The sequence below is a fragment of the Plasmodium gonderi genome (genome assembly GCF_002157705.1).
Source record: "Plasmodium gonderi DNA, contig: Chr12, whole genome shotgun sequence".
NCBI lineage: Eukaryota > Apicomplexa > Aconoidasida > Haemosporida > Plasmodiidae > Plasmodium > Plasmodium gonderi.
The window spans coordinates 2,614,994-2,628,623 of NW_021628937.1; the positions used below are offsets into that span (position 1 = coordinate 2,614,994).

Consider the following 13,630-nt stretch of genomic DNA (forward strand, 5'->3'; position numbering starts at 1 on the left):
GATGTATTTTAATCTTTGTATGTATTAAAAGCCGTGCTCAAACTTTTACATGCTCATGTGGTAAAAACGTGGTATGTGGCAAAAAGCGCGGCGTTGAAAAAAATTGCCTTTGCGAGAAAAAAAAGGTCGGGCTTTATTTCCGCATGGAAAAAAATGCTTATAAACAATGGTACCTTCTACATGGCTATAAAAATGGAAGAATCTCGAACATGCTTGTATAATATATATATATATAAGCGCATTAAATAATGATAAATGGTAAAAAAAGTTTTAACGTATAAGAAAAAAAAAAAAATACCTATTTATTATAATGTTTATACCTTAAAAATGACGTATAACATAATTTACTTGTAAACTACGTGATGACAAAAGGAAAATAAAAAAAAGCCTAATGTTTAAGTCTTAAAAAATATGCAAGAAATATGTAACACACATGATACAAATTTATATATTAAACTTTTCTTGCTTTTTTTTTTTTTTTTTTTTTTTTTTGTAAGAACATCCCTTCCCTTGGTTTTATAATGGATAAAAATGCCCAACTGCGTATTTGTAAATTTGCCACAATTCTACGAAAAGGTTATTATATACTTGACACTTCTTTCATTTAAAAGTAGCAAAATTATCGGGCTTTTTGCACACGCGTAAAAGCTAAACTTGTGGGCTTTACAACCATTTAAACGATTTATGAATGGACAATCGTGCCAATGTTGTAATATATTTTTCCATGTGGACAAAGTTTTAATTGAATTCTTTAAAACATGCTTAGGTGTTCACATTTTTATATATATCTCTTGCATTGTCAGAAAATGTTGCAAAATAGAACTGATATTTTAAGGTCTCATCAGGGGGTAAAATTAGGAAATAAAAAATGTAATAAATTCAGAATTATATGAAATGTTCTACTGCAACCATTCTTCCCCCGTGTTAGTATTATTCTTAGAGAATGTGAATTTTTCATACACAAAATGGGAAAAGTGCATAATTGATTTCTTAGGTAACATAGTTTCAAATTTTAGATGGAACAAAATAAAAAAATGAACATTGTAAATGTATAACATTTTTTTCGCTTTTTTTTTTTTTTTTCTTTTTTTTAGGATTCATTTTTTTGTTCATGTTAACCTTTATTAATATGAATTTCTTCAACTACCAAAGTAATTTCATCAACCGTATTTTTTTTTTTTTTTAAATTGGTAAAAAAATTTATATTTACACTAAGCTAAGCTATTCGTTTTGCTATTCCCCATAAGGCATATGGAAATTTTCATTTTTAAAAGGAGGAAAAAAGGAAAAAAAAAATTCTGCATATTTTTAAATTTTTCATTATTCTGAATAATTTCCCCCCACCCCTCTATTCCCTGTCGTATTCTTTCAAAATGGGCAAATCGGAAGGTGTGTAAAAAAAAAAAAAATAGAAAAAAAAGCGTAAAGAAAAAATAAAATTATATTTGAACTTGCAACCGTGCGTTTTACATTTTTGATAGTTGTGGAAAAGGTGTTCGGTTATTTGAGTAGGTATAGAAAAAGTGACGCCATCAGTGCACATTTTAATCTGTGTAAAATACTGACAAAATCATGAACAACCACCGTTGTTTAAGAATGCTCAACTAGATGCCATAATGGTTATTAATTCATTAGAGTAAAATGACGTGTGGTAGAGCTAAGGGTTACGCACTACACATGAGGAAAAAGGATGTGTATATAACATGTTCATTTTTATGCACCCTTTGTGCTCATTTTACAATGTTCGTATCCCTTGCATAGGGTGTATGTTGGGCTGTGCATTTTTTACCTACTTTTGATATCGTTAGAAAAATGTAAAAGTGACAAATTAAATATGTTTTAAATTTGGTTGTAATGTAGTGCTGCATATTTTATGCTTTTATAAATTGTAAAAGTGCACGGTAAGGGTGCATAAAAACAAAAATGTTATCAGTTTTTACAATTTTTTTTTTTTTTTTCTTCTTCGCTGGAATAGGTATATCTTTAATAATTGTATTAAACAATTCTGTTTTAAAGTGGGAATTTCTCCCACGTACATTTTTTACATAGATACTATTTTGTGAAATATGAATATATTGCTAAATATATATTTTGTGTTTTATTTATTATTTACTGTTTTTTATTTACTATTTTTTATTTACTATTTTTTATTTACTATTTTTTATTTACTATTTTTTATGTACTCTTTTTCATGTGCTAATTTTATGTACTACGTTTTATGTACTGTTTTTTATGCACTATTTTTTATCTATATATTTTGTCCTTTTTTGAGCCATTTTTCTCGAAATAGCAACAGATTACACTTCCCCATTCCCAGAGGTTACAAATAGCTCAAAATGTTGTCGCAAAAGAATGACAAATTTTATATGCACACAACTAATCGTATCCACGTTTTTGCTACTCTCAAGTGCCTGACAAGTTCTACGCAGGATGAGGTGAAAAAAAAAAAAAGTGACAAATAAGTGTTGCAACGAAAAGCATGTCCAGATTTTTGGACATAGATAAAATTATATATGAACATGCATAAACATATTTCACCTGCAAGAGTGTTATATTAATGTTGAGGGGGACGATCATTCCAAACAATATTATAAAAATAGGAAAACGCTGGTTTGTTGATAAAGAAAGTGTTTTTTTTAGCTCAAAAAAAAGACAAAAAAATACATTGTCACAATACATAGAAATTAATAAACAAATTTTGAATAATGAAAATATATTCGAAATAGTAAAATTAATAAAGGATAATAAAAAAAATGTCAATATAATTAATTGTGTTACATTTGTTCACAAGTTAATTCGAATAATATGTTATAGTAATGACACCAGGTACTTAAAAAATGCAGCATATGTTAATGAAGAAATAGAAGAAAAAATTAAAATAATTTTTCATTATTTCACCAAGAATAAGGAAAACATAAAGGTTAATAATTACAATAAAAGACTCTTTTCCTCTTTCATATGGTCACTTAGCAAGTATGTTAACTTGTTCAAAGGTAATGATAAACATGACATATTTGTAAATACAACGCTAAACAACGATTTAGTACTTCAATGTACAGATAAAGTCCAGCGATTGAAAAAAGTTCTCCTAATAAATGAGGGAAAAAAGAATGCACGGGATGTGCAAAATTTGTGTGTATCAAAGGAAAATCACCCTAATGGCATGCAAAATGTAAAATATGGATCAAGTAGTGTCACAAAGGGTTATTTAGGAAATATTGGGAATGATAAATTAAGTAGAACACTTATATACTATGGAATGAATTCTCCATTTCAGAAATTAGATAATCAAGAGGAACAATTCCAATGCAAAGGAAAAAATAATCCTCCAATGGGAGGAGGGACTGTTAGATACAGTCTGTGTAATAATTTTAGCCTATTATGCCATTATGCAGATGCTTATTTGCCATCACTAAATCCTTCGCGTTATGTACTCGTTCTTTGGTCGTTAAGTAAATTGAATAAAAATTCCAAAGAATTACATGAAAGGTATTATCATAGGAGTGTAAATCTGATACCGTTGCTAAAGGTTAAAGAGCTCATAATTCTGTTGTATACTTATTCTTACATAAACTTTTCAAATATAGAATTTTACTTAAAGATGAAAAATTTTATTATGAGCAGAAATATACATAAAAAAATTGTTAGTGCAAAAGAAAACGAATCTGTGGTTAACATGCTTTTGTCATTTGCCAACCAAAATATATTTCTGCAAGACTTGTTTGAGAGCACAGTAAATCAGATCTTACATTCAAATTTTTTTTTAAATTCGTTAAAAAATAATGAACTAATAACCATTCTATTCTGCTTATGCAAATGTCCATTTCTGTATATACCAGATGATAATAATTTTAGGATATTGGAAAAAAAGGAGAAAAAGGAATGTGTAAGAAAAAATATCCTTTTATATGAATTATTAAAAAAGAAAATTATGAAAAGATATGCAAAAATTAGACATCAGAATGGAAGCATCTTTTGGATGCATGAATATGGTAATATTTTCCTGAGACATGAAAATATATTTGAAGGGGTAAAACGTAACACAAGCTTCTCCTTGAAAAATTTGATTTTACTTGTCTGGTCCTTGAGTCTTAAATACATATACTCAGCACAATTGTTACTATCCTGTTTTATCCATTTAAATGGTTTAATGAAAAATCAAAATTATGTATATAACTCATATAACATGCTGACGAATTTGTATTTTTCTCTTTTGTCATTTTTATTAGAAGATGAAATAGTTATTAATTTGTATTTTAACAGAGAAGAATTAAATGCTCTACACCTTTTAGACGAATATGTCAATGCATTCAAAACTCATTTTAGCACATTCAAAAAGGCAATAAACATGAATCAAAGAGAAAATGATATATCTGTGTCGAACATGCAAAAAGTTATATTTAATTTCTTATGCACTTATTTTAAGGACTCAAAAAATGTATCTATATTGTTGGAGTATAAAAACATCCTGAATTTATCAGTAGATATTTTGCTACTTCGAACAAGTTCTAGCGCACACATGGTAGAAAATATAAGCGCAAGTGTGGAAGAATTACATGGAATATTTTTGTGTAATCAGATATTTAATTATAATGGAGTGGGGAATATAAGCCCAGATGGAAGTGTTGATCGAAAGAAGGATAAAGAATCGAGTAATAGCATTAAAGTTCGTGCATCGAAATGTTCAAAGATGAATAATGGTGTATCCTCTGGTATTCCATTCGTATACCATATATCGTACAAAACATTATGTACATGGGAGAAACGTGAGTGTAACAGGAGCACAGAAATGTTTAACACAAAAAAAAGTAATAATTCGATGAAAAAGATGACCAACTTGTTTGTAACGCTTGAAAAGACAAATATGAGCTGTGAAGAAATAAGAAGTAATTTGTATGGTTTCATCGAAAGAATCAAGAATCTGAACGAAAAAATGGATGCCAGAGAATTGAAGAAAATATTTAAAGATATACATATTTTTTTTGAGAAATATTTTATCCATATTAAGGAGCACAACCTGATTAGCTTTTTTTATAAATTTTCTTTTCTTTTTCCGCAATTCTACAAATTAAAGAACAATAGTAATGGCAACAGTTGTAGTACAGATTTTTTAAAAATTTTTTCCTACTACCATGATTACACCACTATCACATTTTTTAAAAATGTGAATTCAAAAAAGGTATATCATTTTGTAGATATTTGTTGGGTGTATTTTCGATATATGAAGTATTTTCTTATTCAATTGAAAGAAATAAATGAAGATAAAAGGATGAGTAGAGAGAAAAAAACAGAAAAGATAACTAATGAAATGATACTAGAAGAAATAAGAAAAATAACAAGCATATTTGATACTATTATAAAAAATAAAATGATAAGTGAACAAATGATAGAAAGAATGTCATCAAAAAATATGGCCCAGCTTATTTCTATTTTTTTACATCATAATAATTCTAATATAGTGGAATATTTAAAAAAAAATAATTTTCATAATATTATTTTTACTATAAAAGATATTATTTTTATTTTAAATGCTTTAACTAAGTCTGATTTTGTATGGGAAATTGAAAAAAAAATGTTTTGCAACAAATTTATTGAACATATAGACAAATGTGGGGTGAGAGACCTTGTGGAGTTTACGTACTTATGTGCAGAACTGAAATGCAGCAGTGATTATATAAGTATTCATATTAGAAATAAAATTAACTCCCCTGTTTTTTTATTACCTTTGCCAAAACGGAGAAATGAAAACCGTAACAAAGTGGAAAGAAAAATCGACCCTTCTGATAAAAAACAAGATGTTTGTTCTGCCTCCTCTACTCGAATAAAATTTATTGAAACTTTTGAACAGGATGAGTTATCTCTCTTTGTAAGGAACTGTTACAGGATGCACTGCTTTGACAAGCACTTTTTTGATACATTGTGTGAAGTAATTTTAAAAAGGTATAGAACGCTAAGCGAGAAAAACCTGTGCATTGTGTTGCCCAGTTTTGCTCGTATTTATTGTCTGCATAAGGGGAGAGGAATATTTCCCAATATAGGTTTAAAACCGGGGAACGGACAGTATGCGAAAGGTTGCAGAATAAATCAGGATGATGAAATTGATCGAATTGATCGAATTGATCGAAGCGACGAGGACTCCGAAACTAACGACATTTTGGATCCAGATATCTCCAATTGCAGGTACGACGTGCCTGTGTCCCTAAAAAGGTTAGTAAAGAATGCAGAGGTAAAAATTGTATCCAACAAGAATGTAAATTTTATAAACCTTGCGTATTTTATGGAGGCAATTACTCTTCTTAAGATTGAAAACAAAAGGGCATATACCTTGTGCGTGAAAGAGGTAGAACACAAGATAGCGAGCCACGTGTATAACGAGCGGGAAGACCTAAGGGGGAATAAAAAAAAAAATTGGGGAGGAACAGAAAAAGAGGTAAAATTGCTGAGTAAAATCTTATGGTGCATGTCTTATTACCACAGAACAGAATTTGCACTGACATTGAAAATAACGAATTTTCTTTTAAAGAATGGGATATACAAATATGTATCACCTGAAATTTTTATTTCTGTTTTTTTATACTATATAAAATCGAGAATATACAGCAGAACGTTGTTCCAAAAAATGGGCGAAACCATTAGAATGAATATATCCCTGAATGATCATTTTGCACGTTCAGAGATTAAGCGGCAAGGAAATTTCAAGCTTAGCTTAATTACTGAATTATATGGCACAATGGCATGGGCATACGCATTTACATATTGTTACGCAGACGACGTAAAGCTGAAAACAGTTGAAGCGACAACTATGAAAAAAAACAATCATGAGGAAAAAAGTAGAAAAAGCGAAAAAAAAAAAAAAATAAATACAGAATATGAAACACTCAAGAGTGAAATAAAAAATGATTCAATCTTTTTGAACAAGATATACACCTTTTTATTAACAGAAATGAAAATATTACAAAAATATCAAGGAGGAGTTTCCTTTTTACTATTAGCAAGATATTTATGGGGGATTGCAATTGTAAATTTAATAAATGAAAAAGTACTTGATTTTATTAATTCATACAATTGGAATGCTATAAAAATTACAGAACAAAATAACATGCATTTGCATATGATTCTTACATTTTGGCTAAGGGTAAAATATTCGTTTTCCGATATAAAAATTTGTAAAGACTTTTATAAATTCAAAGATCAAATAATATGTCTATTTTTAAAAAAAAAAAAAAAAAAAACGTTAAAAGGTAATGATCATAAAGATACTAACAACATATCAGATTTTCATCATCAAATAAACCAAATATTAGACAAATATGAAATCAAATATGAAAATGAGTACATAACGGAGGATTTTTTGTCAGTCGATTTGGTTATAACAGATGAATCGACTGGTTATAAGATAGCCATTGAGGTCGATGGCCCATCACACCATCTATTGATCCTTGATAAAATAGATCCCAGGGTTAAGAAGTAAGGATACAAATCAAGATTTACAATTATGTGACACAGTGATGATGGGGGAAACAACGAAGATAGGAATGTGCCATGGTTATCCCCAATTGAATTTTTTGTTGTATAATCAACCGAACTTATTTTACAAACCTTCTAAATTCGCTTGCCACCACCACCCCCCCCCATTATGATCTCATAATAATTATATTAGTATATGCTTTGAAGTTGTAATCAATGTTTTTTTTTTTTTTTTTTTTTTTATATTTTTTCCCTTTATATTTACCACTTTGTAGGTTATATGTTCAATGTGGCACAACCTACTTTAAGAACTGGCTCCTGAAAAGGATGGGATGGATGATCATTAATATCCCATCATACGAATGGAATAAACTCAAGGAGGAAGAAAAGGATATTTATGTAATTCGAAAGTTGTCAAGCTGTAGTGAGTATCATAAAAATCACCTTGAGAAATGGTTGAAATAAATTTTATTTGTTTACGGGCTCTTTTGAATATAATAAGACAGAAAAAAAAGTAATGTAAAAAAAAAAAAAAAAAAAAATTCTAAAATGTGTTTTATAATATATATCACAAGTATACATATACATGATCTCAATATTTGTAAGCAATTTTAATCCTAATTTTATTTTCAATAAATAGGAGGGGTAATATGTATCCCTAGAAAAGGAAAACTTTTACAACTATATGTTATTTCATCAATACAACTTTTATCAATATAATTTAAAACAAAACTAATTCCCATAAGGCTTTGTAGGACTTGGGGAAAATATATCCTCTGAAATGATGAGTTTATGTGTGTCTTTTTTTTTTTTTTTCTTTTTTTTGGATTTATTTTCTCCCTTCTCAATAACCTACCAACACCATGAACGACGAGAAGTGTACTTACATTTAAATGTGGCAAATAGTTGGAAAAATAAAATAATATAATAAGTACGAAAAAATACAATGGACGTTACATATTTGCACAAGTGTATTTATTTATATGCTTATGCTGCATAGATAATTTGCGTATTCCCTTGGGTTGTCTAAGTTTTGCAAGGAACGACCTTCTACTGGCTTTGTATGCGAACATACAATACATATATTTTTCCCCATATATATACATGTATGTAAATGTATGCTATCGTATGAGAGAAGTATATTTTTACTTCTTTTTTTTTTTTTTCTTTTTTTTTTTTTCCATTATATTTTATCTTTTCATTTTAACCATTATATTTTATCTATTTTTTTTTTTTTTTTTTTTTTTTTTTATTTTTACTCCCATATTCCTTTTTCACTTTTGTCAAATATAAAACAGGGGTTGATAGAACTATGGGACAAGCTACCTTCAAATGCTGCCCCTTGTGAATTTTATTTTGTTTAATGTTCACTACATGTGATATTGAAATTTTTTTATTAATTTGTGCTTGTTTAATATAGTTAGATTTTTGTTACATTTTTTTTTGTTTTTTCCCCTGCATGTGTCTATTTGTGCTTGTAATTGTATAAGACAAGGACGAATCCAACTATATTCTAGTTGTGCACAAAAGTGAACAGATAAGTGTATGTGCATCTGAGAAACTATACTTTCATAATTATACACATTAGAATAATCGAGGATACCGTTTCACAAGCAACCTGATATGGGAAAAATGATGAGCGCAACATTGAAGGTAATTAACTTCATTCTATTCTCGCTAGTGATAAAATATGCAAAGTGCAAATCAAATTTAAGGAATTACCAAACTAGTCCCCAAGAAGCACAAGAGAACAATAACATCTTTCAAATCAAACTCCCAGCAATTAATTTGTTGCCACTTTCCAATAACATTACAAACTATAAAAACTATGAGGAAGAGGGAAATGTTGGTGCATGGGATAATGATAAAAGAGAATTATCATCATATTCATTTGTCCCATCGTTGTTAAATTCCGTCTATTTGTTTTCTTCCCTATGTTTCATACTATGTTTGACAGGGTTGAACAATCATAAAACATCCCAAAGGGGAAATGTGCTAGGATTTATAGGAATAATAGCAGCAATAGTGGTAACATTCAGCCAAGTAGGATTTGGATTCAGATATGAATTGTTTTTTATAATTGTAATTCCAGCTATAATTATAGGATTATTTATTGCTCATCATGTAAGCATGGTTCAGATGCCACAGTTGGTTGCTTTGTTTCACAGTTTTGTCGGTTTGGCTGCATTATTTGTTGGATTTTCTAAATATCATTCTGAATATTTTGAAAATTATGAAATGAGTACAATACATTTAGTTGAACTTTATTTGGGAACATTCATAGGTGCTATTACTTTCATTGGATCATTAGTTGCAGCGGGTAAATTAAGTGGAATATTAGATAGTAAATCTTTAAAATTAAAAATAAAAAAGTTCGTAAATATGGTATGTATTGTTATTATTATAATAGTAGGATATTATTTTATTCAGATTAAATCTATTTATTTGAAAACTTTTTGTTTGTATGCTTCTTTTCTGGTGGAATCATTTCTGGGGTTCCATTTAATATCATCAATTGGTGCTGCAGATATGCCAGTAGTTATAAGTGCATTAAATTCTTACTCCGGTTTTGCTACAGCTATCAGTGGATTCTTACTTCATAATAACTTATTAATAATATCAGGATCACTTATCGGTTCTTCCGGAGCTATTTTATCATATATTATGTGCATAGGCATGAATAGAGACATTTTCAATATTATATTAGGTGGATGGGATGACTATGATGATTTATGTCGTGAGGCTATACCTCAGGAAAAGAAACGCAAAAGTGTAAATTCTACTACTCATAAATATGTTGCTGATAATTTAATAAATGCGAAAAATGTTATAATCGTCCCTGGATATGGTACAGCTGTTAGTAAATGTCAAAGAGAATTAGCTGAAATTTGTACAATATTAACCTCGAGAAATATACAAGTAAATTTTGCCATACATCCAGTTGCTGGAAGAATGCCAGGACATTTAAATGTATTATTAGCTGAAGCAAATATTCCTTACAACATTGTTAAAGAAATGAATGAAATTAATTTATCCATAACGAATGCTGATATCGTCTTAGTAGTAGGGGCTAATGATATAGTAAATCCGTCTTCTCTAGATCCTGCGAATAAAATTTATGGAATGCCAGTTATTGAAGCATGGAAAAGTAAAAAAGTAATTATTTTAAAGAGAAGCCTAAGTACAGGTTATTCTGCTATCGACAATCCATTATTTTATTTTTCAAATAGTTATATGCTTTTTGGTGATGCGAAACATTCAACAAATCAAATTTTAACCTTTCTAAATGATTACAATAATCATAAATATCCTTACGATCCATCTCTGGATTTACACAATGATAAAGAAAAAATTGAAGTACGTTCTTTATGCTTCCCTTCGGATGGTTCGTCTGATTGTAGCTACGGAGAATTAGAAGTTCTCGAAGAACTTTATCCAAAGGCAAGGAGAATCATAGGATTAGTAAAAGATGATAATCTAGAAACAGAAGCACAAACAGATGGGAACACCAAGTCAAACATAGAACATATAGGTAACAGAAGAGTAGATGTTAACCTATCCATAGTTCCATTGACCCCGAGATTTATTCCAAAATTAAAAAAAATGGGTTTCAGAATATTAGTAGAAAAAAATATAGGAGAGAACATAATGATTGAAGATGAAGATTATGTTAAGTATGGTGCTGAAATATCTTCAAAGGGTGATATTCTTAGACAGAGTAATATCATATTAAAAGTAGATCCACCAAGCAAAAATTTTATAAATGAAGTACCAAATAATACTGTTATAATAGGTTATTTGTGGCCAAGTGTCAATGGGAAAATTCTCGAAACTATTGTGCAGAATAAAGAAAAAAATAATATCACATATATGGCAATTGATGAAGTTCCGAGATCTACGCGAGCCCAAAAAATAGATTTTAGGAGTTCTATGAGTAATTTACAAGGATATAGAGCTGTTATAGAGGCCTTTTTTATGTTATCAAAGTTTAGTAAATCATCTATTACTGCAGCTGGAAAAATTAACCCAGCAAAAGTTTTCGTTATAGGAGCTGGAGTGGCTGGGTTGCAAGCTATTATAACTGCAAAGAGTATGGGTTCTGTTGTATATTCACATGACTCGAAAGCGTCTACAGAGGAAGAAGTAAAAAGCTGTGGTGGGATATTTATTAAAATACCAACAGAACATGAAAATAAAGACGAATTATATACAAAAGAAGACAAAGTGAATGCAAAATATGCAAATTCCCAATCTACATTATTTAAAAAAGTAATTAGAAAATGTGATATTTTAATATGCTCTGCATGCGCCCCGGGAAAAACCTCCCCCAAATTAGTAACGACAGATATGATTAAGTTAATGAAAAGAGGTAGTGTGGCTGTAGATTTATCCACAGAATTTGGAGATAAAGAAAATAACTGGGGAGGAAATATCGAATGTTCTGAATCTAATAAAAATATTATTATTAATGGTGTTCATGTATTAGGTAGAGACAAAATCGAAAGAAATATGCCATTGCAAGCATCTGATTTGTTTTCTATGAATATGATAAATTTGTTAGAAGAAATGGGTGGAGGATTACAATTTCATGTGGACATTAATAATGACATTATAAAATCTTTAGTTGTCGTAAAAGATGGGAATATATTATACTCACCTGATAGATCAGTGGATCAATTAGAGAAAAGCGAAAGTGTATTCATAATTGAACAAAAGGACGATATTCAACTAGTTTCTAAAAAAACAATTAAATGTTCTACGGGAGCACATATAACAGAAAAATTTATTGACTCTGATCCTTTCTTTTACATATCCCTAATATGTGCAGTTATGATTACTTTATTGATTGGAACTATCTTTTCTCAGTCGGATTTACACCATTTTTTTTTATTCATACTTTCTATAATCGTTGGCTACTTCTGCGTCTGGTCCGTTACGCCTTCCTTGCATACCCCCCTAATGTCCGTCACGAATGCGGTAAGGATGCCGAGAGCCGTGCAATTTTTCGCTTGCTTCATCGGTTTTATTGGTTGATCGATTGGTTGATATCCTGATTTCTTGTTGCATTTTTTTTTTTTTTATTTGTGTATTTTTCTTTCTTTGTTTATTATTTTTTTGTATATTATATTTTTTCTTATTATTTTTTTGTATATTATATTTTTTCTTATTATTTTTTTGTATATTATATTTTTTCTTATTATTTTTTTGTATATTATATTTTTTCTTATTATTTTTTTTGTTTATTGTTTGTTACGGGCCAGGGATAGGATAAAAATCGTAGATAGCTTGACGTATTCACATTTGTTTCCATTTATTTGGTGTTATCTCTATGTCATGCAAATCTACATGTATATATATTTGTTCAAGTATAATTATGAACATGTCAACGTAGATATTCACGCATTCATACACATTTTGACCCTCCCTTCATTGAAGCTTTCCGGTGTTATAATAATAGGAAGCATGATTGAGTATGGCAATGGCTTCAAAAGTTTGAGCTCAGTCCTGTCAATGATAGCCACCTTTTTGTCTGCTGTGAATCTTTCGGGTATATTTTGTAACGTCAAACAGGGGACATTTGCAGCTTGGATGAAAACTGGCACATGTACTGCGAGCAAATATATTGATGCTCCCCGGACGACACAAACATGTTTCTGTCAGTTTATATATACACATATACATGTACATATGCATATATATATATTCCAATTTTTATCACATTTTAAGGGGGATTCTACGTCACGAAAAGAATGCTGGACATGTTTATTAAATAGAAAAATAAAAGAAATTTATACATTATCTGAAGTCCTAATTGGGTTATAAAAACTTTTTACGATTGCTTATGCTACGCGCCTTGTGCTTTCGGGGTTTGCTTATTTTAAAAGTTTGTCAAACACTTTGTTTTTATTTCATTGCTAGCGCTGATCATGAGTACTACTATGTCTTTCCTGACGTTTTATTTGACTACGTTATTTGTTTTATTTATTTTGCCTTTTATTTTATCACTTTATTTACTGTATTTTCTTTTTTTTTTTTTTTTTTTTTTTTGGTACTTTTTTCTACACCGCAGTTTAAATATAAAAATATTTACTCAAATAGAAATTTTTCGGCTCGCTGGGTGATATACATTGGTATGTAAGTGCACCCAGAAGCTTCTTAAAAA

General features: G+C 29.4%; 2 protein-coding genes across 2 annotated transcripts; both read left to right on the top strand.

Moving 5' to 3' along the window:
- Window positions 1-2,557: 2,557 nt before the first annotated feature.
- On the top strand, window positions 2,558-7,932 carry PGO_125490 (hypothetical protein, conserved; the record flags this gene model as incomplete). Its single annotated transcript, XM_028689339.1, has 2 exons — window positions 2,558-7,467; window positions 7,743-7,932. The coding sequence occupies 2 exons, from the start codon at window positions 2,558-2,560 to the stop codon at window positions 7,930-7,932; spliced, it is 5,100 nt and encodes a 1,699-aa protein (XP_028545140.1).
- Window positions 7,933-9,102: 1,170 nt separating this feature from the next.
- On the top strand, window positions 9,103-13,241 carry PGO_125500 (pyridine nucleotide transhydrogenase; the record flags this gene model as incomplete). Its single annotated transcript, XM_028689340.1, has 3 exons — window positions 9,103-12,444; window positions 12,904-13,015; window positions 13,195-13,241. 3 exons carry the CDS (start codon window positions 9,103-9,105, stop codon window positions 13,239-13,241), a joined length of 3,501 nt encoding a protein of 1,166 aa, XP_028545141.1.
- Window positions 13,242-13,630: the final 389 nt, after the last annotated feature.